Source organism: Phyllobates terribilis, unplaced genomic scaffold (genome assembly GCF_046119375.1).
Source record: "Phyllobates terribilis strain yellow unplaced genomic scaffold, ASM4611937v1 Scaffold_2__4_contigs__length_985480577, whole genome shotgun sequence".
In the NCBI taxonomy this organism is placed as follows: Eukaryota; Metazoa; Chordata; class Amphibia; order Anura; family Dendrobatidae; genus Phyllobates; species Phyllobates terribilis.
In genome coordinates this window covers 873,172,698-873,198,003 of record NW_027362762.1, presented here as the reverse complement: position 1 = coordinate 873,198,003, position 25,306 = coordinate 873,172,698, and the positions used below count along the sequence as shown (strand labels likewise).

The 25,306-nt window shown below is 42.2% G+C and overlaps 1 protein-coding gene across 1 annotated transcript in view; it reads right to left on the bottom strand.

The window, feature by feature from the left end:
• Positions 1-828: 828 nt before the first annotated feature.
• LOC141235406 (cell cycle control protein 50C-like) overlaps positions 829-25,306 on the bottom strand; it is a 41,343-nt gene continuing 16,865 nt past the window's right edge. Inside the window, exons 3-7 of the mRNA XM_073668102.1 lie at positions 24,077-24,187; positions 17,465-17,561; positions 16,355-16,498; positions 4,479-4,685; positions 829-1,766 (exon numbers count right to left, since the gene is read on the bottom strand). Coding sequence (XP_073524203.1) covers positions 1,573-1,766; positions 4,479-4,685; positions 16,355-16,498; positions 17,465-17,561; positions 24,077-24,187 — 753 coding nt within the window. The 3' untranslated portion in view covers positions 829-1,572. The remainder of the gene's footprint in view (positions 1,767-4,478; positions 4,686-16,354; positions 16,499-17,464; positions 17,562-24,076; positions 24,188-25,306) is intronic.

Sequence of the window (25,306 nt, the reverse complement as noted above, 5' to 3'; positions counted from 1 at the left end):
GTCATGAATGGAGCAGAGGACCACTTGCTCAACCTCCGCTCCATTCGTTTGTCTATGGGAGTGATGGAGAAAGCGGAGCGCAGTACTCGGTTATTGCTGGTAGGCCCACAGACAATGAATACCTAGCTCTGCTCAATTTAAGACAGGGCCACAGAGCCCAATTCTCAGGGTTCCAAAGCCCCAATCTCGGTATCCTCAAGGGTCCCAGTGATCATTCGCCCAGCTATCATTAAGGTATCCTAGGGGATAAATTGTTTTTTTAGGTGGAGACTAGCCCTTTAATTATATTTAAATATACTGTAGTTTTAGTTTCCTGTCAATGGTTGGTAGGGGTCATCTTATTTTATGGGGTCCTATAAGCCCTAATGCTTTCGGTCTTTTTTTATACCTCATATTGCCTGAGCACAAATTTTTATTTGATGGGGGAAAGAGCTAAAAATTTGATGTGTCCCATTCTTTATAGATTTCTCCTAAATCACATACCCTTTTAATCCTTCTAAACTAAAGTGATGTGTGGGCCAAAGCAAACAATAAAAAGTAATCTTCATCACATTATCATCCTAAGGTCACAGCCCCAGTATCAGTATTTGGTCAGTATTCGGTCAGTATTTTTCCTCAGTATTTGTAAGCGAAAACCAGGAGTGGGTGATAAATGCAGAATTGGTGCACTTGTATCTATTATACCTTTTCTCTGATTGTTCCTCATCTGATTTTGGCTTACAAATACTGATGAAAAATACTGACCAAATACTGATAGTGGGGCTGTCACCTCAGCAGCAACGCCATCACGTAAGGGAGGCTTTGGAGGGAAATGAAATCACAATGATACACAAAGGACACATGAATTTATTTTAGCATAAAAGTCTGCATTAATAAAATAAGTTTTATTTGTTTTTTTTCCTTCATAGAATAAAGAGCTCAATGTGATTAGACTGGTGTGGTCAGTAGAGATCCTAAAGTGACTGCAAAGATGGAGTGCTGCAATGCAAATTCTCCAACATGGCCTCCAACTCTCACGGATCTTTCATGGTATTGATCTTCTCACACAGGCCAAGGAGACCTTTTGGACCCTCTTAGGCTCCAGGGCATGGGTGCAACAGGAACTGGATCTTTCATGGTATTGGTCTTCCTATACGGGTCTAAGAGACCTTTTGGACCCTCTTAGGCTCCAGGGCCTGGGTGCAGCTGGAACTGTTGCACGCACTATTGTTACACCGCTGGTTGGTAACATAAAGTAAGGAAGAATTGGGCAAAGTCCTGCCAGTTAGTAAAAGGCTAAATTGGATGAGAGCCTTAGGTATTTGGAGAGGTATCTTCATATGGCACTGTATTCTCCCCAACAAGCAATGCTTCTAGTCAAAAACATCCATGATTAATTGTCTTACCAATTCCAGATATATTCATATATCACTTTCATACGTTGTACACTATGGACTCACGATGGGAGATGAGCATCATATCATGTACTGTTGCACATATTTTTTACTGAGTTACTTTTATGCAGAAAAAAAAACATATTAAACATGATACCAGAAGGTTATTTCTAAATTAACTTATTACAAAACAGAGGTTTTATCTGACAGCAAATGGCTTTTTAGGTTTCTTCCGCTTCTTCAGGTGCACACCAATCATGACAAATGCTGTTAGTACAATGGCTGCCCCAGTTACAGTGTATGCAATTCCTAGAAACATGTTCTTTCCTCCGCACCATGATAGAGTTGAGAGGATCACATGCTTTTTTCCCCCAAACTTGGATACAGGAAAATCTGAGTGTTTAAGTTAAGATTATAATAAATTGAGCTTGTAGATGTAACAAGAAAAGAATGTACAGTTATAAAATAAACCTTGTTTAGTTTTTAACATTGTATGCTCAGGTACACTGTCAATCATTTCAAGGCAGCTTTGCCCCCTTCAGGAGCAGAGTGACGAGCTTCTCTCATTCCATCCGAATCCTCTAGCCCAGAAAAGGGGCAGGTTGGACATAGAGCAAGAAGTAGTTCCTGCATGACAGCAAAGGTTCACGTGACTCCCATCAAGATGCGGTCATAGAAGAGCAAGATAATGAACATATATTAGGAAAGCTATTATTATGAGGAGTTAGGACGTATGAAGGGGGTGTAAGGTTGCAGCTGAACAGGTTGTGGATGGGAGGTATGTGTCCCTATTCTGCCACTGATGTACGTGGGGCGAGATGTGTCTGAGGGATGTGACATGGATCTCTGTATAAGTAATGGCATATAGCGTCAACTCACTGGCCTGCGCTCCTGTTCCTCATGAACTGCACGTGGTAATCCGGAATGATGGTGCAGTGATGAATTCAACAGATTTATTTACAGTTCTTGATGAGGTGAGATGAGGGAAAGTGAAGGATGAGGAAAGGGTAGGAATTGTAGGTATTAGAAGCGCCAGGTAAAGTGGTAACAAGAGAATCCTTTCTCCAGTCCTGCAGCATGTGTAGTCAAGATGGATGTGATGAAGAAGAAGGAAGTGAGGAGCAGGAGATAGGAGGAGTTACAGACCAAAAGGTGTTGTGGGTAAAACACAAGAATAATACATGTTATAACAAGGGCCAGTAGATGGCAGCAAAGTACAACAATACAATAATCATGTAACATTAGGTAATGGCCAAAATGGCTGAAAGTCTTTTCAAACAAAGAGCTGGACAGCACAGTCCCCGAGGTGCCAAGCCTTGGTCATGTAGGACCCAGAGAAGCAGGCTCCAGCACACATAGTGCTGAGAAGTAGTTAATGGGCCCGGATTATAGGGCCGGGTTTTACGAGCAGCTGAAAGAGCTGGGTAGGATCGGCTGCTCACTTACCTCCAGTCCAGGTCTTGAAATGTTCTGATTTAAGGAAGCTGCGGCTGTCCCAGTATGTCTGTGTATTTTGCAAGGTTAACAGGCCCTGCATGGGCTGCTCAGACTCTGCTGGAGGCAGAGAAAGGCACTTTATTTAAACAGCTGAGGCCGTGCTGTATGGACTTGTTATTTTGAGTTTTGTTCTGTTATATCTTTTTGTATCGGAAAAGGGCTGTTTTGTGTTTGCTTCATGAGCGGTTTATGCTGTCAAAATAAACCAGCCTGCATATACTCTAATAAAAATGCCTCCTGTGCCTACCTCAACCGCAGCCGAGTGAGAACCCAAACCAACAATGGTTAAAATTAGTGAAAAGCTGCTTTAAATTATAAGATTCTGTCACCACAAGAGGGAGCTCCGGAGCCCGGTGCATACAGTGTGCAGTGTATACACCATTATTTATTTCAGAAGGCAGAGTGTGTAGTCAGGGGCGTAACAATTGTGGTGTGGCTGTGACTGGGGCCATAGAGGAAGATGGCCCGCTAACACCAGCGCCCTTTTCAGCTGGATGTATCCTCAGACTCACATTCAAATGAAATGTATTGAAATGTATTGAGGCACATAGAACCGCTAGCTCGCTACACCACAGTAGCTATACAGGACAAATAGAGGCCAGCAGCTGACATTTGCATGCCCGTCACAGGCAGAGCATGACGTCACTGCCATGCGCCGTCCGGCCCCCTACGCTGGCTATGGATGATGAAGAGGACACTGCATGTCAAGGAAGCGGGGGGGCACAGGTATTTTATTTTTTATTTATTTATTTATTTTTAAAAGAAGCACTCCCATGAATATTTTTTTTCATTAAATGTGTGTATATGTGTATGGTGTGTATCCAGTGTCATTCTGCTCCTCTTCTCAGTGACATCACGGTAATTCAGACTAGCCGGCTCACTCTATGCTCTTTGTGTGAGCCAGAAGTCTCTTTAAGGGCTTACTCACACTGCTGTATAACACGGCTGAGTGCTATGCAATGCTTTATCAGATAGCACTAGGCCCAGTGTTATTCTATGGGGCAGTGAAGAACTGCGATTATTTTATAATGCTGATTCGGTATGAGAAACCAATAACAGCATGCTACGAGTGGCTCTGATATTCAGATCACGCGCACCCATACAAGTCTATGGGTGCATGTTAAACATCGGACTGCACTCAGATGTCATGCAAGTGCAGTCCAAGTGTCATTAGCAAATTGACCTGATTCTCTCACATGAGGTAATATACGCCAGTGTGAGTGAGCCCTTACAATGTAAGCCAATGGAACCTCATTCTGAGCCCCATTCTGACGTCCCATAGACTTACATTGTAAAAGCCACTTCCGGGTCACAGCACAGAGAGCACAGCGTGACCCAGAGAGTCTGCAGAGAGGTGATGTCACTGAGACGAGGAGCAGAACGGTGCTGGATCCCAGAGAAAACAGCTGCAGGTGAGTATATTAATGCACTCACACTACACACCATACACATTTTGATTGCATTTGTTGAGGGAAGTTTCGCGACTGAAATTCTGGTGTTTTGATTTTTTTTTCTTTTTTCAGCCCTGGTTATGAATCTTTGCTTTACAGCTGCTACTATACAAAATTAAGTTATCTAATAAAATAAATAAATCAGCTTAAAGGATACTGTAGTCAATGACAAAGCTGTAATTTCCAGCCGGGAGCCCATCAGTGAACTTTTCTATTCTTGAGAGACGTCTATACAGTTTCCTGAAGAACGGGAATGCTGCCACCCTCATCCAATTGATAAATTCATCATTTTTGTAACCATTGTTATTGGGATCAGGATCAAGAGCATAAGCTGGTTTCTGCCAGTATGGTGGCCTGGCACTTCCTGCAAAAACAAAGATGAAATGGTTTGTTGCCATTAGGGAATCCCACTGACATGAAGGGCTCTACTTCCTCTGCAAAAATATTAAGTTAAATGGTATAAGTCTAAGTTACTTCCAAATTAATGCCAGGAACCAAGGTTTCCAGACAGATCATAGTTCAGAGATTCACACTGCCTCTGCCAACTTTACCTATAGCGCTTTCTGGTGCCAAGACTTTTCTGGGTTAGTGATGCACACAAACCCAGCTCTCCACAAGAACAAATGAATTATCAGACCGAGCTACCTTCTTTGCTCGATGATCCAGTTCTGATTCTCACGCACCCATTGTTGACACATTCGTTGATGGACGGGTGTCAGCTTGGGCAATCTGAGCACTCACCAACTAGGCTGCCCCACACGCAGCAATCTGTGATGCACTGTGTGTCCCAATACCTTTCTATTATAGTCAGCAATAACTTTGTAAGTGCTACAGCATCATTTTTGTGGGTTCTGGGCATACCAGGAATTCCCCATAAAAAAACCATTTGTTTTGAAGATGTTTTGAGCTAGTTTTCTAGCCATCCGAATTGGACACTTGTCAGAGTGGCTCAGATTCTTGCGCTTGCTCATTTTTTCCTGCTAGCTACTCATCAATACATCAACTTCAAGACCTCACTGTTCACTTATTTCCCACCCTTTGACAAGTGCCATTGTAATAAATTGATGTTACAAACAGAATAATTTTATTCATTTCACTTGTCAGTGGTTTTAATGTTATGGTGATCTCCAAGTACTGTATACAGTTCATAATGATGCCATGTTTTCTAAAAGCAAGATATAAAATGTGTGCTCCCTCTCTCCTTTACATGGCACTAAGTCCTTTTCTCTTTTCCTGTCTTTTCCTTACTGCAAAGTTTGCAACTTTTATTCTGTACAAAAGACTAGGATACAATCAACAAGAAAAAACTCCTAAATCTTGGAACACTTATTACTAGTAAAGTTTGTCTTAGTCCTTGTTTCTTTATCCCTAATTCCCAAAAAGTTGGGATGCTGTGTAAAATTGAAAGAAAAAAGAATACAATGATTTAAAAATCTCGTATACCCATATTTTATTCACACAGCCCCTAGAACACAGATCAGAAGTTGAAAATTGGTATTTCCATAAATATGAACACCTTTAAACTAATACTTTGTTAAAGTACCATTTGAATTATTACAGCATTCAGTCTCTTTGCGTAGGAGTCTGTCAACATGGCATATCTAGAACTGAAAATCTTTTCCCACCCTTCCTTGCAGTAGCACTCCAAATCTGTCAGATTACAAGGGCATCTCGAAGGTACAGCACCCTCTTCAGGTCACCCACAGATCTTCAATTAGATTCAGGTCTGGCATCTGGCTAGGCCATTCCAAGATGTTGATATTCATCTGGCAATTTCATTCTTTTTTTTATTTGGATGTATGCTTAGGGTGGTTGTTGTGTTGAAAGGTGAAATTCCTTTTCATCTTCAGTTTTTTTGAAGAGTCCTGAAGATTCTGTTGCTAAATTGTCTGACATTTTGTACTGTTCATAATTCACTCCTCCTTGACTAAAGCCCCAGTTGCAGCTGCCAAAAAACAGACCTAAAGAATAATGCTGCCTCCACCATGCTTCACTGTGGGTATGGTGTTATGACATGCAGAAGTAAGACAAGCACATGAGACAGGAAGTGTTTTGCTCCAGAAGCATGCAGCAACTAGGGGGTTAACACAGTCACAGGAGAAGGGGAGTGTTATAGCAGAGCCCCAGGGGGATTGTGGGGAAGTTGTTTACTGTCTGGCTGGAGCTGAAGAGAAAGGTGGTGATGTGTGTGTGTTCTGTATCTCACAGAAGTGCCCCTGCAAGTGAAAAAGATTCAAGTCAGGAGTGAAGCTAAGCACAGGTCAGGTAGAGTTCCTGAACGTTCAGTTCTAGGTAATGTCACTGTTATGCCAAATTTAAAGCACTTCTTGATGATCGTCATCTCAGTGTTCCATGGTATATCTAATGCCATGTACCCTTCTCCTAACTGATAACTTTCAACAGTGAGATCCCTTTGCTGTGTTGTAAGCTGTTTATGGACCATATGTCTGCAAAATCCTACTAAAACAGCTAAACTTTATATAGGGTTAATCAGAATCACTTTAAATGATGGCAGCAGTGTACTGACTACTATGTAACATGAGTTTAAATGTGATTGGCTAATTCTGCACACAACCACATCTCCACTTAAAAGAGAGTGTTCACACTTATACAACCACATTATTTTAGTTTTGATATTTTTATTTCTCCCTTCAAAATGATTTCATTTTATTTCTCGATGGATTTGTACAGATTATGGGTGACATTAAAGATGGAAAAAGTTCTGAAATCATTCTTCTTGGCATGATTTTAAACATGTCAAAAACCTGGCACTTTAACAGGGGTGTGTAGACTTTTTATACAGGTTATGACCATCCCGAATTGAGTCACCTTGACGTGGTGGGATGGCTTTTACGTTTTTTTATCAAAATTATGTTAACTAAGCACTCTATATTATTATTATTATTATTATTATTATTATTTTTAAGCACTATTGCTATTTATTTACTGCAGGGTATTTACTTATTTTGTTTTTTTTCTTGGGGTTTTGTCAGTCTATTGGCCAGTGTGAACATGCGCCTACACACTGCATGCACACTAATTTATATTCCAGTTAATCTCTTCAGGTTTTTGTTTCAGGTTTCTTGCACTCTGTGTAAATAAGGGTGTTGCCTCCCCTTTCTTTGAGTTGAACATTATTCTCATCTAGTTCCCCATGACTCGGTGTCCATTAGCCGAGTCTCAGTTCTTCTCAGCCCTTATTCACATGTACGTCACTTGACAAATGGTAAGGTTTTAATACTAGAGGTTAGGACCGTTCCGAATAGTGTCACCTTGACATGGTGGGATGGCTTTTACGTTTTTTTGATCAAAACTATGTTAACTAAGCATCCTATATTGTCATTATTTTCATACACTATTGCTATTTATTTATTTACTGCAGGGTATTTGCTTATTTAGTTTTTATCTTGGGTTTTGTCTGTCTATTGGCCCCTGTGAACATGTGCATGCACACCAACATATATACCAGTTTATCTCTTTAGGTTTTTTTTAACAGACACTGTATGGATGGACACATATATTGTTCTTAAACAGGCCTGCACAACATATGGCCTGCAGCGCTAAAGGTTACCTGGCGGCCTACAGAGAACCGTGAGAATCCGGTTCTCATCTTCCTACAGTACAGACCAAAAGTTTGGACACACCTTCTCATTTAAATATTTTTCTGTATTTTCATGACTTTGAAAATTGTACATTCACACTGAAGGCATCAAAACTATGAATTAACACATGTGGAATTATATACTTAACAAAAAAGTGTGAAACAACTGAAAATATGTCTTATATTCTAGGTTCTTCAAAGTAGCCACCTTTTGCTTTGATGACTGCTTTGCACACTCTTGGCATTCTCTTAATGAACTTCAAGAGGTAGTCACCGGAAATGGTTTTCACTTCACAGGTGTGACCTGTCAGGTTTAATAAGTGGGATTTCTTGCCTTATAAATGGGGTTGGAACCATCAGTTGTGTTGTGCAGTTGTCTGGTGGATACACAGCTGATAGTCCTACTGAATAGACTGTTAGAATTTTTATTATGGCAAGAAAAAAGCAGCTAAGTAAAGAAAAACAAGTGGCCATCATTACTTTAAGAAATGAAGGTCAGTCAGTGTGAAAAATTGGGCAAACTTTGAAAGTGTCCCCAAGTGCAGTTGCAAAAACCATCAAGCGCTACAAAGAAACTGGCTCACATGAGGACCGCCCCAGGAACGGAAGACCAAGAGTCACCTCTGCTTCTGAGGATAAGTTTATCCGAGTCACCAGCCTCAGAAATCGCAGGTTAACAGTGACGCGCCCCCTGGGCCATGTTCAGGGGATACCCGGAGCCGGATCTGTATGGGGGTAGTAGTCCTTGTGGCGGTGACCCGGTCCGTGCCCAGGGTGTCAAACTAAGTGTGTGGCAGTCTTTGTAGATGTTGTTAAGTGTCGACTACGCCACCCGTTGAGTGCGGCTTTGAAGCCGCCGCTGCAGAGCAGTCCGCTGAGGCCGGTGGTATATGTGCAGCAGTGATGGTATAACCCCCAACGGGAGGGGTATGGCCTCAGGGCAGCAGGTGTGGATGATGGGGGTTGTGATGATGCAGGAAGGAGAGGCAGAGTCAGGAGATGCAGTTTCAGGGTTTTTACTCACTGATGTTGCTTTAGTCACTCTGGCCTTGAGTGACCACCCGAGCCGTGCTGCGTCCACCAGGTCCTGGACTCGGCCAACCCCCAGGCAGTCCGGAGCGTGGTCCTGAGCTTCCCTGTCTCTCTCTTCCTCCTGGCCGTTCCCACCAGGGATCCACCTTTGGCCGGCTCCCTCGGGTCTCTTGGTGGTCAAACCTCCTCTGGGTTCCCTGACCCTATGCTTGGTGTGCCTTTCTGGTGGATTTGGTGAGGGTCGTGGCAAATCTTGACCACGACCTCCGGTTCCTGGCTAAGGGTTACTTCTGCCTCTGCCAGCTTGGGTTCCGGTACCCGTGTCTGCCAACCCCTCACCCTTTCTGGTCTGTTTCTGGGTTCTTGGGGTTCCTTCTGTCTTTCTCTCTGGGTCCTTCTGACTCCTCTCTCTCTCTCTCTGTAGGCCTTGCTCTGGAGCTGGGCCCAGCCGGAGCCACAGCTCCCTGTCAGCCCTCCTGGCTGAGCTCCTCTGCTCTTCTCCTCCTGCCTGAACTGAACTCTGATCTAAGATGGTGCCCACCTTTTATACTCCCTCTATGTGTGAACCCAGGTGACCAGCACCCAATGGGCTCCTAGCTTTACCCAGACTACTCCCCCTATCTGCCCCTACACTACTGGGATGTTCCACCCCCCTCCCACTCCAGCCAGGGACAGACGCTGTCGTACCTGCACATATACTGGTGGGAGTACCGTTGTTCTGTCCCCCGGAAATGGGATGTATGTAGTGCATGCAGCCTACTAAGCTCAGTTCCACACTCCATCCTTACCCGGGAGTGGAATACCACACCTCTGGCTTGAGGTGTAATACCCCTGTAGCAGCCGAATCCTCAGGGTGCTACAACAGCAGCTCAGATTAGAGACCAGGTCAATGCCACACAGAGTTCTAGCAGCAGACACATCTCTACAACAACTGTTAAGAGGAGACTTTGTGCAGCAGGCCTTCATGGTAAAATAGCTGCTAGGAAACCACTGCTAAGGACAGGCAACAAGCAGAAGAGACTTGTTTGGGCTAAAGAACACAAGGAATGAACATTAGACCAGTGGAAACCTGTGCTTTGGTCTGATGAGTCCAAATTTGAGATCTTTGGTTCCAACCACCGTGTCTTTGTGCGACGCAGAAAAAGTGAACGGATGGACTCTACATGCCTGGTTCCCATCGTGAAGCAAGGAGGAGGAGGTGTGATCGTGTGGGGGTGCTTTGCTGGTGACACTTTTGGGGATTTGTTCAAAATTGAAGGCATACTGAACCAGCATGGCTACCACAGCATCTTGCAGCGGCATGCTATTCCATCCGGTTTGCGTTTAGTTGGACCATCATTTATTTTTCAACAGGACAATGACCCCAAACACACCTCCAGGCTGTGTAAGGGCTATTTGACCAAGAAGGAGAGTGATGGGGTGCTACGCCAGATGACCTGGCCTCCACAGTCACCAGACCTGAACCCAATCGAGATGGTTTGGGGTGAGCTGGACCGCAGAGTGAAGGCAAAAGGGCCAATAAGTGCTAAGCATCTCTGGGAACTCCTTCAAGATTGTTGGAAGACCATTTCCGGTGACTACCTCTTGAAGCTCATCAAGAGAATGCCAAGAGTGTGCAAAGCAGTCATCAAAGCAAAAGGTGGCTACTTTGAAGAACCTAGAATATAAGACATATTTTCAGTTGTTTCACACTTTTTTGTTAAGTATATAATTCCACATGTGTTAATTCATAGTTTTGATGCCTTCAGTGTGAATGTACAATTTTCAAAGTCATGAAAATACAGAAAAATCTTTAAATGAGAAGGTGTGTCCAAACTTTTGGTCTGTACTGTATATTCAAATGTATTTGCATCTTTGAGACGCAAATATATTTGAATACATGTGCACCGGGACAGTGGCAGAGGAACCCTCGTCAGCTCCTGCTCCAACGTAGAGTAGCATGATGCTGTCAGTGCAATGCAGCAAAGAAGTGGTAGGACGCCATAGGGAATGATAAGTGTTCAATGGAGGAGCTGAAGATTTATATGTCCTGACATGTACTGTAGATGGGCGAGGAGGGAAGAGGTTATGGGTCAGGATGTTACTGCAAGGGTACATTATGGGACAATTGGTGGAAAATTGAGAAAGGGAGCACAGTATAGCAAGTGTGTGTGGGGAATATTATGGAGTGGGGCAGTGTGTGGGGGATATTATGCAGAGGGGCAGTGTGTATGGGGGGATATTATGAAGAGGGGCAGTGTGTATGGTGAGATGTTATGGAGAGGGACAGTATGTGTGGGGGATATTATGAAGAGGAGAAGTGTGGATGGACATTATGGAGGGGAGCAGTGTTCATAGATATGATCGAGAAGAGCATTATGGAGAATATTATGGAGAGGATCAGTGTGGGGGGATATTATGGAGATAGGCAGCGTGGGGGGTATTTTCTGTAGGTAGCACAGTGAGAGTGAATTATTTATTCAGGGCACAGTATGGGAGATATTTTTACTAGAGAGATGAGCTATGGGCTTGAAATCTCATTATGGTGTCTGTAGTACATGCAGACAAAAGGGAAGGGAACGTCTTCAATTAGAGAAGATGTTCATTAGCATTCTGCACCTGTGTTACCTCCTTCTAACAAAAGGGGGCCGGCCGTGTCCTGGTGTGCATTTTTTCTTGAAACCTTGGCTGGTGAGTACCATTGCCTTTTGCTATTTTCTAGAGAAGATGTCAACTATAAGGTACCTGGGTGTAAATGTATATTTGTGATAATGCCTGTGTCTCATCAGTGCTGTGGTTTCTGTATGGTCCGCATTATGATATGGCTGGGAACAACAACTCCCAGCATCTTCGTACCATTGTTAAAGACATACTAGGAGTTGCAGGTTCACATGATACAAGTGTATATGGGGCTGACCAATTGATGTCTGTACTAAGCTTGGTGCCTTATATATTTACTGACGCTGGTTGTAGCGCTGCATTCATGTACCGATGGTGGTTATGGCACTGCATTCATGCACTGATGCCGATTCTGGCACTGCATTCATAAACTGATGGTGGGTCTGGCGCTGCATTCATGTACTGACAGTGGTTCTGGTAGTGCATTCATGTACTGAAAGTGGTTCGAGCGCTACATTTATGTATTGACGATAGTTCTGGCGCTGCATTCATTTACCGCCAGTGGTTCTGTTCTTGTACACATGTAGCAATCAATAATGTGCTTTATGGCTGTGTTAAAACTGAAAAATCCTCAAAACTTTGAGTTTTGAGATTATGAGGAGGAGTTGTCTAGTTTCTGCTCAATTTCTACTTCAAAAACGCAGTGTAAGTTAGGGTGTGTTTACTTAGCAGAAGCATACTCAAAACTTGATTCTGGTTGTTTATTAATGTACTGACAGTGATTCTGGTGATGTATTCATGTATATATCCCTTTACATTTTTTATAGCCCTTGGGATTGGTTCACTATGAAAATGTGGCCCTTGGACCAAAAACTGTTGCGCACCCCTGTTCTAAAACCTCTATATAATGCTCAGAATTGATAGGGCCTTTCATAGTGTTTAAGATGTCCTTGCCATAGGCAATAATGTAATCCCATACCATTAGAGATGCAGGCTTTTGAACTGTGCTTCGATAACAAGCAGCTCTTAAGTCCACAGGACTCGGAATCAGTCTATTTTAAATGAGCTTTGGCCCAGAGAAGACAGCAGTGTTTTGGAATTGTGTTGATACAGTGGGGGAAATAAGTATTTGATCCCTTGCTGTTTTTGTAAGTTTGCCCACTGACAAAGACATGAACAATCTATAATTTTAAGGGTAGGTTAATTTTAACATTGAAAGATAGAATATAAAAAAAAAATCAAGAAAATCACATTGTATAAATTAGATAAAGTTGCAATGCATTCTCACTTGCATTTTGCAGTGAGAAATAAGTATTTGATCCCCTACAAACCATTACGAGTTCTGGCTCCTACAGACCAGTTAGACGATCCTAATCAACTTGTTACCTGCATTAAAGACAGCTGTCTTACATAGTCACCTGTATAAAAGACTCCTGTCCATATACTGAATGAATTAATCAGTCAGACTCTAACCTCTACAACATGGGCAAAACAAAATAGCGTTCTAAGGATGTCAGGGACAAGATCATAGACCTGCACAAAGCTGGAATGGGCTACAAAACCATAAGTAAGATGTTGGGTGAGAAGGAGACAACTGTTGGTGCAATAGTAAGAAAATGGAAGAAATACAAAGTGACTGTCGATCGACATCGATCTGGGGCACCATGCAAAATCTGACCTCGTGGGGTATCCTTGATCATGAGGAAGGTAGGAGATCAGCCTAACACTACATGGGGGGAACTTGTTAATGATCTCCAGGCAGCTGGGACCACAGTCACCAAGAAAACCATTGGTAACACAATACGCCTTAAAGGTTTACAATTCTACAGTGCCTGCAAGGTCCCCCTGCTCAAGAAGGCAAATGTGCAGGCCCGTCTGAAGTTTGCCAATGAACACCTGGATGATTCTGTGAGTTATTGGGAGAAGGTGCTGTGGTAAGATGAGACAAAAATTGATCTCTTTGGCATTAACTCAACTCGTCGTGTTTGGAGGAAGAAGAAGGATGAGTACAACCCTAAGAATATTGTCCCAACCGTGAAGCATGGTGGGGAAAACATTATACTTTGGGGGTGCTTTTCTGCAAAGGGGACATGATGACTGCACCGTACTGAAGGGAAGATGGATGGGGTCATGTATCGCGAGATTTTGGCCAACGACCTCCTTCCCTCAGTAAGAGCATTGAAGATGGGTCATGGCTGGGTCTTCCAGGAAGACAATGACCCAAAACAGACAGCCAAGGCAACAAAGGAGTGGTTCAAAAAGAAGCACCCTAAGGTCATGGATTGGCCTAGCCAATCTCCAGACCTTAATCCCATAGAAAACTTATGGTGGGAGTTGAAGCTTCATGTTGCCAAAAGACAGCCTCAAAATCTGAATGATTTAGAGATGATCTGCAAAGAGGAGTGGACCAAAATTCCTCCCGACATGTGCACAAACCTCATCATCAACTACAAAGAATGTCTAACTGCTGTGCTTGCCAACAAGGGTTTTGCCATCAAGTATTAAGTGTTGTTTGCCAGAGGAATCAAATACTTATTTCTCACTGCAAAATGAAGAAAAATGTATCTAATTTATACAATGTGATTTTCTTGATTTTTTGGGGGGATATTCTATCTCTCAATGTTAAAATGAACCTACTCTTAAAATTATAGACTGTTCATGTCTTTGTCAGTGGGCAAACTTACAAAAACAGCAAGGGATCAAATACTTATTTCCTTCACTGTATATAACTTCTAGTTTGCCTGAAAGAGCTTTCACTTGAATTTGTGGATTGTATGGCAAACTGCGTTCACAGAAGATGATGTCTATAAATATTCCTTAGCCCGTACAATGATTTATATGATCAAATCTAACTTGTTTTCATTTCACCACCATTCAAAGTCTTTGCAGTTTTATGTTAAAGAAGTCGTCCACTACTTAGACAACTCCTTGTCATACCCCTCGCTTGGCCGATAAAATAAAAAAGCCTCCTGTCGAATTGAACATGAAGAGGAATTCAAAGATCAGCTGCAGCCCGGACTTCCTCTTCATGTTCAATTTGTCCGAAAGAGGAGACAGTGACGCCAGTGCTGATTGGGCGCCAGGGTCACAACAAATGCACGAGAGTCCCGGGACCACGAGTGCTGACACTGCTGGAACAGCGCCGGCGTGGGAGGGGACTATAAGCTTTTATATTTTATTGGGGACAAATATTTAGATCAAGAAGTTGTTGTCCAAATAGTGGACAACCCCTTTAAGGAATATTTCTCTGAAATTGTTCCACAATTTTAGTCGCTGTTGTTCACATATTAGTGAACCTCTGACCATCTTTGCATCTGCAAGACTCTGCCTCTCTAGTATGTTCTTTTTATATGCAGTCCTGTGACTTAGTTGAAAATTGACTCTTCAACTGTTTTTCTTTAGCTCCACTTACTTTTCAGGCCTTTTCCTAACCCTGTCCCAACTTTTTTGAAATGTGTTGCTGCCATCAATTTCTAAATGATTTCATTTTTTTCAAATGAAATGGAAAAATGTGTAAACGGCCTTCTTCTGATCTGTGTTCTAGGATCTGTTGTGAACAAAATATGTCTATAAGAGATTTTCAAATCATTGCATTCTTATTTTCCTGACATTTTACACAGCATCATAACTTTTTGAGGGTTGTGTTTATTCCTTTTTTTCCCTACAGTATGCTACAAAAATGCTGGAGAGAAAGCGATGAGGGAACTGATCTCATATTTCTGATTGATCCGGCGCATTTGTTGTTGTGACAGACCTTTCAAGAAGCCGTGTTACAAAATGCTACAAGTTACATTTTTGATGGCCAGCTCACCAGTTTTGCAGTAGAAACTTGCAAACAAGCCAAAAGTGAACTTGTGCCATTTTGACATAAGTTGTGATCATTGAGGCACAAGAGAATTGATCTTGATGCTACAGATAAATTAAAAACCCAGCTCTACAAAACTAGATAGATGGTCATAGACATGGGAAAGCTGATAGCTGAGCAATTAAAGGTCACTAATGTCTAATCGGCCAGGGTCCACCACCCGGCACCCCCATCGATCAGCTGTTATTGGTGGCGGGCAGAAATACTCACTTACCGAGCTGCTCCGTCTTCTGTTACTGGCCAGGGTAGGGTACTGCACATCCACCTCCTATTCAGATCAATAGGAGGCAGATGTGTAGTGCCCTGCGGTGGCCGCTACCAGAAGACGGAGCAGTTTGATAAGTACTTCCGGCCGGCGGCTGCCAGCACCAACACCGATGACAGCTGATCGGCAGGGGTGCTGGGTGTCGGACCCCAACTGATCAGACATTGATGACCTATCCTAAGGATAGGTCATCAATAAAAAAGTAGTGGACAACCTCTTCAAAGCAAACTGGAATCTCAGCAATAAAAAATTCTATTTTTTATCACTAAAATGTTGCTAACATCAGAACAGGTCACTATAGCCGGCAGACTCTAAGGCCATTACTTGACTGTGGATTGCCATGGCAAGCATCAGGACCATACAATCACAATCTCAGGGTATCAATAAGGCTAAAGAAGGAGCACCAACATCTAGATGCTGCTATCACTATTGACAGCAGCATCTAAGAGGTTAAATGGCCATGGTTGGTGCCAACACCGATCGTGGCTGATGCAGCAGGGTGTCAGCTATAGTGTAGAGCTGACATCTGCTCCATTTTCACCCATTGGGGATGCTATTTTCTTAGATCTCAGGTCAGTAAAAAGGCATATTGGACTTTAGCCAATATACCTAGGACACCATATGAAAAACTTGATAACATGCTCCAAATATTACGTGGGGAACATACTTTACCTGCAAAGGCCTGTACGAGATCGTCCTTTGGTTTGGGGTTACTGAACTTCACATTCTTATCAGACCACCAGGTGTTTCCAGTTTTCAACATTGGAACGTGAATTATGGAAGTTGAGTCCGGATGATAAATTAATGTTATTGTATCTAATGCAGAAGGCAAAAAATGATGTTATTTAGGGTAAAGATTTCTTCTACATCTGCATGAGCATTTCATATCCATACAGAAATTTTTCTTAAAAGTGATAAAGAAAGGCTCTAATTCAATAACGTTTAGGTTTAAGCAACATTGTGACACATGTTGGGCGGCCAGAGATCATTGTATGGTGCTGCTACAGTACAGCATACTTGCTAGTGAATGGGGTCACATTGTGACCTGCAAGGTACCGCGACAAGTGAGTCTTGAACAATTGGAACCAGTAGGACCAGATGTGGCCAAAGTCATTTTGCAGCCCAAGCCTAAACTAAAGCTCAAGTACCAAATACACAGTGAATTAGTAAATTGCCCCGGAACACCAAGAGCTTTACTGCCAACTACTATGCTGATAAGGTATTGTATATTATTAATATTTGGACTATATATGGCACTTTTATGTCAACACCGAGATTAAAAAAATAAACAAAAAAAAAAGACAACACTGAACTGAGAATATTATGTAGGAAATATATGTTGATGTCATGTGGGCAGTATATGGCAGTATTTTTTGGATACTTTAAGGAGGTAGTATATACTTTTGACTTTTGTGCTTTCATTGGCTGTAAGCCATAATCATCAACATTAACAGAAATAAACACTGGAAATAGATCACTCTGTTTGTAATGACTCTAAATAATATATGAGTTTCACTTTTTGTATTGAAGAACTGAAATAAATTAACTTTTTGATGATATTCTAATTTAGTGAGATGCACCTGTATATGCACTGAATGGTGGTATATTTGTGTGTTAAATGGCAGTATTATGTGTGCATTATGGGCCAGTAATATGGTTCAAACATCTGAGTAAATGGTGCAAATGTACAATATATGCCCACAATATTAAATATATTCAATTTTTTTGAATATTGGAGTATTTTGCGCTTTTCTTTGCTGCCCTGTGTATACTTTCACTTACCATTAAACATGCTGTTGGCAATTGCACCACAGGGAGCCATTGGGGTGCCATTGTTGTATACAGAAAATGGAGCACAGTAGCCACCACCCTGTATCGCCTGCAGACAGACAATAATTAAATACATTAAATCATATTAATTCAATTGATGCAACAGTTTGGTACATTCTGCAAAAAAAAAGAGAGCGCACTGGTGAGTTAGGGAACTTAAAGAGGCCTGTAAGTCCATGAAGACAACATTGGTGGATGATCACAGAATCCTTTCCATGGTGAAGAAAAAAAACCTTCACAACATCCATCCAAGTGAAAGGCACTCTCCAGTAAGTAGATGTTTCAGTATCTAAGTCTACCACAAAGAGAGCAAACTTCATGAGAGCAAATACAGAGGGTTCACCACAAGGTGCAAAAGAGGAGTTTTTTTAAGGCAGAAGTGGAATATTCTGCAATGGCCGAGTCTGTCACCAGATCTCAACCCCATCGAGCAGTATTTCACACGTTGAAGACAAATCATTAGGCAGAAAGACCTACAAACAAGCAACAACTGAAGTCAGCTGCAGTAAAGACCTGGCAAAGCATCACAAAGGAGAAAACCCAGAGTTTGGTGATGTAAATGGATTCCAGACTTCAGGCAGTCATTACCTGCAAAGGTTCTCTACAAAGTATTAAAAATAAACATTTTATTTATGATGAAGTTAATTTGTCCAATTACTTCTGAACCCCTGAAATGAGGAGGCTTTGTAGAAAAATGGCTGCAATTCCTAAATGTTTCGCAGGATATATTTGTTCAACCCCTTTAATTAAACCTGAAAGTCTGCACTTCAATAGCATCTCAGTTGTTTCATTTTAAATAAAAAACAATGGCATGCAGAGCCCAAATCACGAAGAATCGGTCACTGTCCAAATATTTCTGGACCTAACTGTATTCCATGTGTTAGTAATAGAGATGAACACATTTTTCAAAATTTGATTTGGTTCCATACATTTGATTTGGCTGAAAAATTAAATGTCGACCAAACTGAATTTTCAGGAATCGAAAGTGTCCTGAAGAGATGTTTATATAAAACAATATTCCCAATTGTCCTAGGCCTACCCCTCACCTGTCCTGCCATCGTAGCTCCCCACCCTCTTCTCTCGTTTTTGATGTGGATCTTCTTCGGTCTCCAGTCTTCTCTTTGGGTCTTCCTTTGCTGTACAGGCCTCATGTGGTTACTTAGTCTCTGGTTGAGACTTAGTCAGCGCCGGAAGACCAGAAAGACTAGATGAAGATATAGAGGCCAAAAGAAGTAAAGACCAGTAGACAGGGTGCGGAGCTGTGGCGGTAAGACAGGTGAGGGGCAGGCCTCGGACAGGTGTTGTATCATTCTGTAACCCCTTCTGAATCTGAATATAGTTTATGGAGAATGGCATTTTCTGCTGGTAAAATGACAACAAAATCTTATATATATCCTGGATTTCAATTGCATATTCCTCTCACATTCACCTTCCATGGTGTCTGGCATTACTTAGCTGTGATATTCATTGATTTCACATATCCTTTAGGTGCGGTAAAAAGTGAGTAACATTGCAACTTAGACCCGGAAGAGGGGAGTGGTGTGTAGGAGGATCACTTTATTGCTCTGCTATAATGTTACCACAATGTTGTATGTAAATATACAGAATAAGTTCTCGCCTGCACAAGAGTATAAATCAGACGAGTGCAATCTGATAAAAAAAATGGATTGCACTTAGACCAATGTTATTCAATTATTATTTTTTTTCTCAGCTGTATTCGGCATGAGGAAAATTTTGCAGCATGCTGCGATTTGACTCCGAAGTCGGATGAGTACCTGATGGTACTCTCTGTATATCAGTGGTATCTATAAGGCACCCTTGGCGTTTTTTTCTGTGGGATGGTATCCTGTCATGAGTCATGTTTTCTATTATATATGGAAGCTGAGACAGAACTGTGAGCAGAGCTTTGTTCCATGCATATCCCTCTCGGGCACCATTTTTATAATTTTTGTGATTTTTTAGTGTGGAAACTTAGATTGCACATTGGGTGTGAGCTGTAATACACAACCAAAACTTCTCTGGACTTCTCTTGGGAACATGGTCGCCAGTACTTAGCTGAATTTAGCAAAGAAAATTCTTTATTCGGTAGAATTTGATGGAAGGCAGAGAGGTTTAGACCTGCTGCGAGTTTTTCTTGGCTGTACTGTCATATAATATTAGTGATCTCGTCTTCAACCTAACTTGTAATGAAATGGTCAATAAGTGCGCTAAACACATAGCTTTTATGATATATGTGTCTAGCGCCATGACAACTTTTATTAACCCCTATGAAGACATTTTGAGATATTTTGTGGCTCATGCCTAAACTATACTAATAATGCCCAGTGTAGCCCAGCCAACATGTTGCAGATCTAGAAAAGTTTGTAAAAGGGCCTGCATTACAAGAAACAAACAGTAATGTACACGTTAGTTTGACAATATCCCCCTTTACATACTTTTTTAAAGAACCAAGTAATTAGAATTTTCTGTAAGTTTTTTTTATAAAAATTTTATTAATTTATTAGCTATTAGTACGGATTTTTTTTATTTTTATAGACATTTGCTAATCAGTGGTGCAAACTCTGCATAAAAATGGAATCTACAGTCATGGCCAAAAGTATTGAGAATGAGACAAATAGTAATTTTTCCAAAGTTTACTGCTTCATTTTTTGTAATGGCAATTTGCATATACTCCTGAATGTCAAAGAGTGATCAGCTTAACAGCAATTACTGTACTTGCAAAGTCAATATTTGCCCAGAAAATGAATTTAACCCCCAAAACACATTTCAACATCATTGCAGTCCTGCCTTAAAAGGAGCAGTTAACATCGTTTTAGTGATTGATCCATTAACACATGTGTGGGTGTTGATGAGGACAAGGCTGGCGATCAATTAGTCATGATTAAGTAAGAATAACATCACTGGACACTTTAAAAGGAGGCTGGTTCTTGGTATCATTGTTTCTCTTAAGTTAACCATGGATATCTCTAAAGAAACACGTGCAGCCATCATTGCACTGCACAAAAATGGCCTAACAGGGAAGAGTATCGCAGCTACAAAGATTGCACCTCAGTCAACAATCTATCGCATCATCAAGAACTTCAAGGAGAGAGCTTCCATTGTTGTCAAAAAGGCTCCAGGGCGCCCAAGAAAGACCAGCAAGCGCCAGGACCGTATCTTAAAACTGTTTCAGCTGCGGGATCGGACTACCAGCAGTGCCGAGCTTGCTCAGGAATGGCAGCAGGCTGGTGTGAGTGCTTCTGCACGCACTGTGAGGCGGAGACTCTTTGAGCAAGGGCTGGTTTCAAGGAGGGCAGCAAAGAAGCCACTTCTCTCCAGAAAAAACATCAGGGACCGACTAATATTCTGAAAAAGGTACAGGGAGTGGACTGCTGAGGACTGGGGCAAAGTCATTTTCTCTGATGAATCCCCTTTTCGATTGTTTGGGACATCTGGAAAACAGCTTATTCGGAGAAGAAGAGGTGAGCGCTACCACCAGTCTTGTCTCATGCCAACTGTAAAGCATCCTGAAACCATTCATGTGTGGGGTTGCTTCTCAGCCAAGGGAATCGGCTCACTCACAGTCTTGCCTAAAAACACAGCCATGAATAAAGAATGGTACCAGAATGTCCTCCAAGAGCAACTTCTCCCAACCGTCCAAGAGCAGTTTGGCGCCCAACAATGCCTTTTCCAGCATGATGGAGCACCTTGCCATAAAGCAAAGGTGATAACTAAATGGCTCATGGAACAAAACATAGAGATTTGGGGTCCATGGCCTGGAAACTCCCCAGATCTTAATCCCATTGAGAACTTGTGGTCAATCATCAAGAGACGGGTGGACAAACAAAAACCAACAAATTCTGGCAAAATGCAAGCATTGATTATGCAAGAATGGACTGCTATCAGTCAGGATTTGGTCCAAAAGTTGATTGAGAGCATGCCAGGGAGAATTACAGAGGTCTTGAAGAAGAAGGGGCAACACTGCAAATATTGACTTGCTGCATTAACTCATTCTAACTGTCAATATAACCTATTGGTACTCATAATATGATTGCAATTATATTTCTGTATGTGATATAAACATCAGACAAACACTAATAAAAACCAGAGGCCAGCAGATCATGTGAAAATATAATTTTGGTGTCATTGTCAAAACTTTTGGCCATGACTGTACACATATACCTGCTGATTAAATGACCTCATCTGGAATACTGTGTCCAGTTCTAGGCACCACAATTTAAAAAAAAAAAAAAAAAATCGAAAAACTGGAGCAAGTTAAGAGAAGAGCTACCCGGATGGTGAGTGGACTGCAAACTATGTCCTACGAAGAACGGTTAAAGGATCTGGGAATGTTTAGCTTGCAAAAAAGAAGGTGAAGAGGAGACTTACCATATTTTTCGGCACCATAAGACGCACTTTTTCCCCCCCACATTTGGGAGGAAAATTAAGGGTGCGTCTTTTGGTCTGAATACAGGCTTACCGGGGAGTTGCAGTGGTGGTAGAGCGTGATCGCAAGGAAGCAGGGTCCCTCCGTCTGGAAGCCAGAGGCTGCAGAAGCTGTGAGATGCTGTGGGCCCAGTATCAGAGGTCAGGCAGAGCTTTCCCGGCGGCCGCATGTGCAGACTGGGATCTCGACCCAGCCGAGATCTCAACTGCTCATGCGCTGCCTCCGGTGACCATGTTCCTGAAGCCATGGGCCTCATTTTCTCTAGACCATGGCTTCTGGAAAATGGCCACCGGAAAAGCAGTGAACTGCACTCTGCTTCACCGCCGACACCGGGCCCACAGCATCTCACTGCTCCTGCCACCAGGTTGCCGAGGGAGGGACCTTGCTTCCTGCTATGCCACTCCTCCACCACCGCAACTCCCTGCTGCTGGGGCACCGCATTCTCCTACCAAGGGCCCTCTGCATTTCTCCACTTCTGCCAGCTTCCTGAGGGACCCTGCCTCCTATGACCCCCGCTACACCGCCCCCCCAGGTAAGAGACCTATTCAGACTAAAAGACGGACCTCCATCTTATAAAAAAATATTTTTTACCATTTTCCACCCCAATTTGGAGTGCTTCTTATGGTCCGGTGCGTCTTATAGTCTGAAAAATACAGTAATAGCTGTTTAAAAATATCTGAAGGGATGTCAGGCTAAGTGCCCACAATGCAGAAATGCTGCTGATTTTTCTGCATCTCCCTGGCAGGAAAAACACATGCGGATTTTACATGCGTTTTTCCTGCCAGGTAGAAGCGTTTGTCAAGCGTTTTTGCATGCATTTCTGCATGCAGGTTATCAAGCGCTTTTCCAAGCGATTTTAGCATCACTTGGAAAAGTGCTTGACAATTTGGTCACACTATATAAATCCATACAAGCGGCATGCATTTATATAGTGTGACCAAGTTAATAGTTAAAAAAAGAATAAAAATGGTAAAAAAAAAACAAACAAAACATTATACTCACCTTCTGATGGCCCGTGGTCTTCTCTCCGGTGCATCAGGTCTCTTGTACGGCTCGCGGTGTTGTAAAAGGACCCTCCATGACATCATTTAGTCATGTGACAGGTCACACGACCGCCAACGTCAGCGGTCGCGTGACCTGTCACATGACTAAATGACATCATGGAAGGTCCTTTTACACCATTGCGAGCCGCCGGTGAGCCAGGACGCACCGTACAGGAGACCGGGGGCTATCAGAAGGTGAGTATAATGTATATTTTTTATTTTAAATTCTTTTTTTTAACAGGTACTATGGTACCCGGGTCTGGAGGAAAGTCTCCTCTTCTCCAGACCCGGGTACCATCCGCACATTGAATCGCTTAATATCCGCATGTGCACATTTGCCTATGCGGATATTAAGCGATTCAATGCAAGCCAATGGTGGCAATTACTCCGTATGTCCGCAAAAATAATGGACATTCTGCGGATTTTTCCGCAATGGTAGTCCACAGCGGAAATTTCCGCAGCATGTGCATAGCACATGCGGATTATCATTGGGGACCATGGGGCACGTATTACCAAGTGTTTTTTTAAGCGTTTTCGCTGCGGAAATTCCAAGCCAAAAACGCTTGAAAAAAGCATAGTGTAGAGGGATCATCCTCATTTGTACATGGAAACACGAAAAGCAATGGAATGTAATTGAAAGGGAGAAGATACAGATTAGATATTAGAAAATACTTTTTGACAGCGAGGGTGATCAGTGAGAGGTGGTGAGTTCTCCTTCAATGGAAGTCTTCAAACAGAGGCTGAACAGACATCTGTCTGAGATGGTTTAGTGAATCCTGCATTGAGCAGGGGGTTGGACATGATGACCCTGGAGGTCCTTTCCAACTTTAACACTGAATTCTATGCCCCTGACCAATCTGCCTAGGCTGTGACCTGAAGGGACTGCTCTACGATCTACTGCAATAATGGTGTTAAGGCTGCAGGAAGTAGCAGTATCCCTAAATGCCCAAAATAGTCCAAACATGAAAAAGGGTAAGATGTCTACAAATGTGCATAAAGTAAACATATTTATGCTATATGAAAAAATAAATGGATAAAAAATAAAACAACATTATAGGAAAAGCATTTTTGCATGATAGGTAAAGTAATACCAACCTCTTTAGTTGTTACATTTCTTCCAAGCAGCTGGGTATCAAACCTGGATATCACATATCTCCGATGGTTCTGAAAAAAGTTGCTGAGTCCATAATACATAAAGACGTCCCCCTGTTGTATGGAACGTTGCATGACAATAAGACAGTAAGTATTAAGATACATTGTTTGCAGATTTTGGTTTTTATCTGGTGTGCCTGGATGTGGGCATTGGGTCTTCTATTTTATTTTCTCATACATGAATACACAAAGATGCCAGTTTAGATACGCTTTAGTTGTCTGGATACCAAGTATAACTTAAAAAAAAAAAAGTAATAAAAAAGTGATATAATATGGGAATGGGAATATAACTGGCAGGCTGTATTACCTGCTGGGCCTGAACTTTACTGTATACTTATAGAACCACAAAAAATATTTGTATATCCAAAATGCATTTTTGTTTATTTTTCAAAGGTCTATATTAGAAATGATTGTGATCTCTACACAGTTTATACTCAATTCAGATGACATTTGGGTAAGATTCAAGAAATTATCAATTTTCCAAATATATTTTACCCTTTTCTCAGAATTCTTTCTGACCCAAATTACAAAATTAAAACTGTCCTGGAATCTCAGTTTAGCGATTATTCAGAATGGTAATCTATTTAGGATACTTCTTTCTGTCTTGCATTGCCCACTCAGTTCTGGGATACCCTTAGACATTTTTTTAGTGGATGGACCTTGTCTTGCAATTTCATGCATACTTGGGCAGACATGATCTAAAGCCGGGGTCTCAAACTCAGCTGGGCATATGGGAAGCACACGGAAAAACATTTCATTTGGGGGGCCGCATTATTTGCATGACAAAGTGACATTTTTAGTGATACCATTTTATTTTCTATACACCTTTTGAACTACTCCTCATATTTGCAGACATGGTCTCCCCTCCATGTCCCCAATATTGCAGACATGGTTTCCCATCCAGGTCCTTCATATTGCAGACATGGTCCCCCATCCAGGTCCCCATATTGCAGACATGGTCCCCCATCCAGGTCCCCATATTGCAGACATGCTCTCCCACCCAGGTCCTTCATATTGCAGACATGGTCTCCCATCCAGGTCCCCCATATTGCAGACATTGTCTCCCATCCAGGTCCCCCATATTGCAGACATGGTCTCCCATCCAGGTCTCCCATATTGCAGACATGGTCTCCCATCCAGGTCCCCCCATATTGCAGACATGGTCTCCCATCC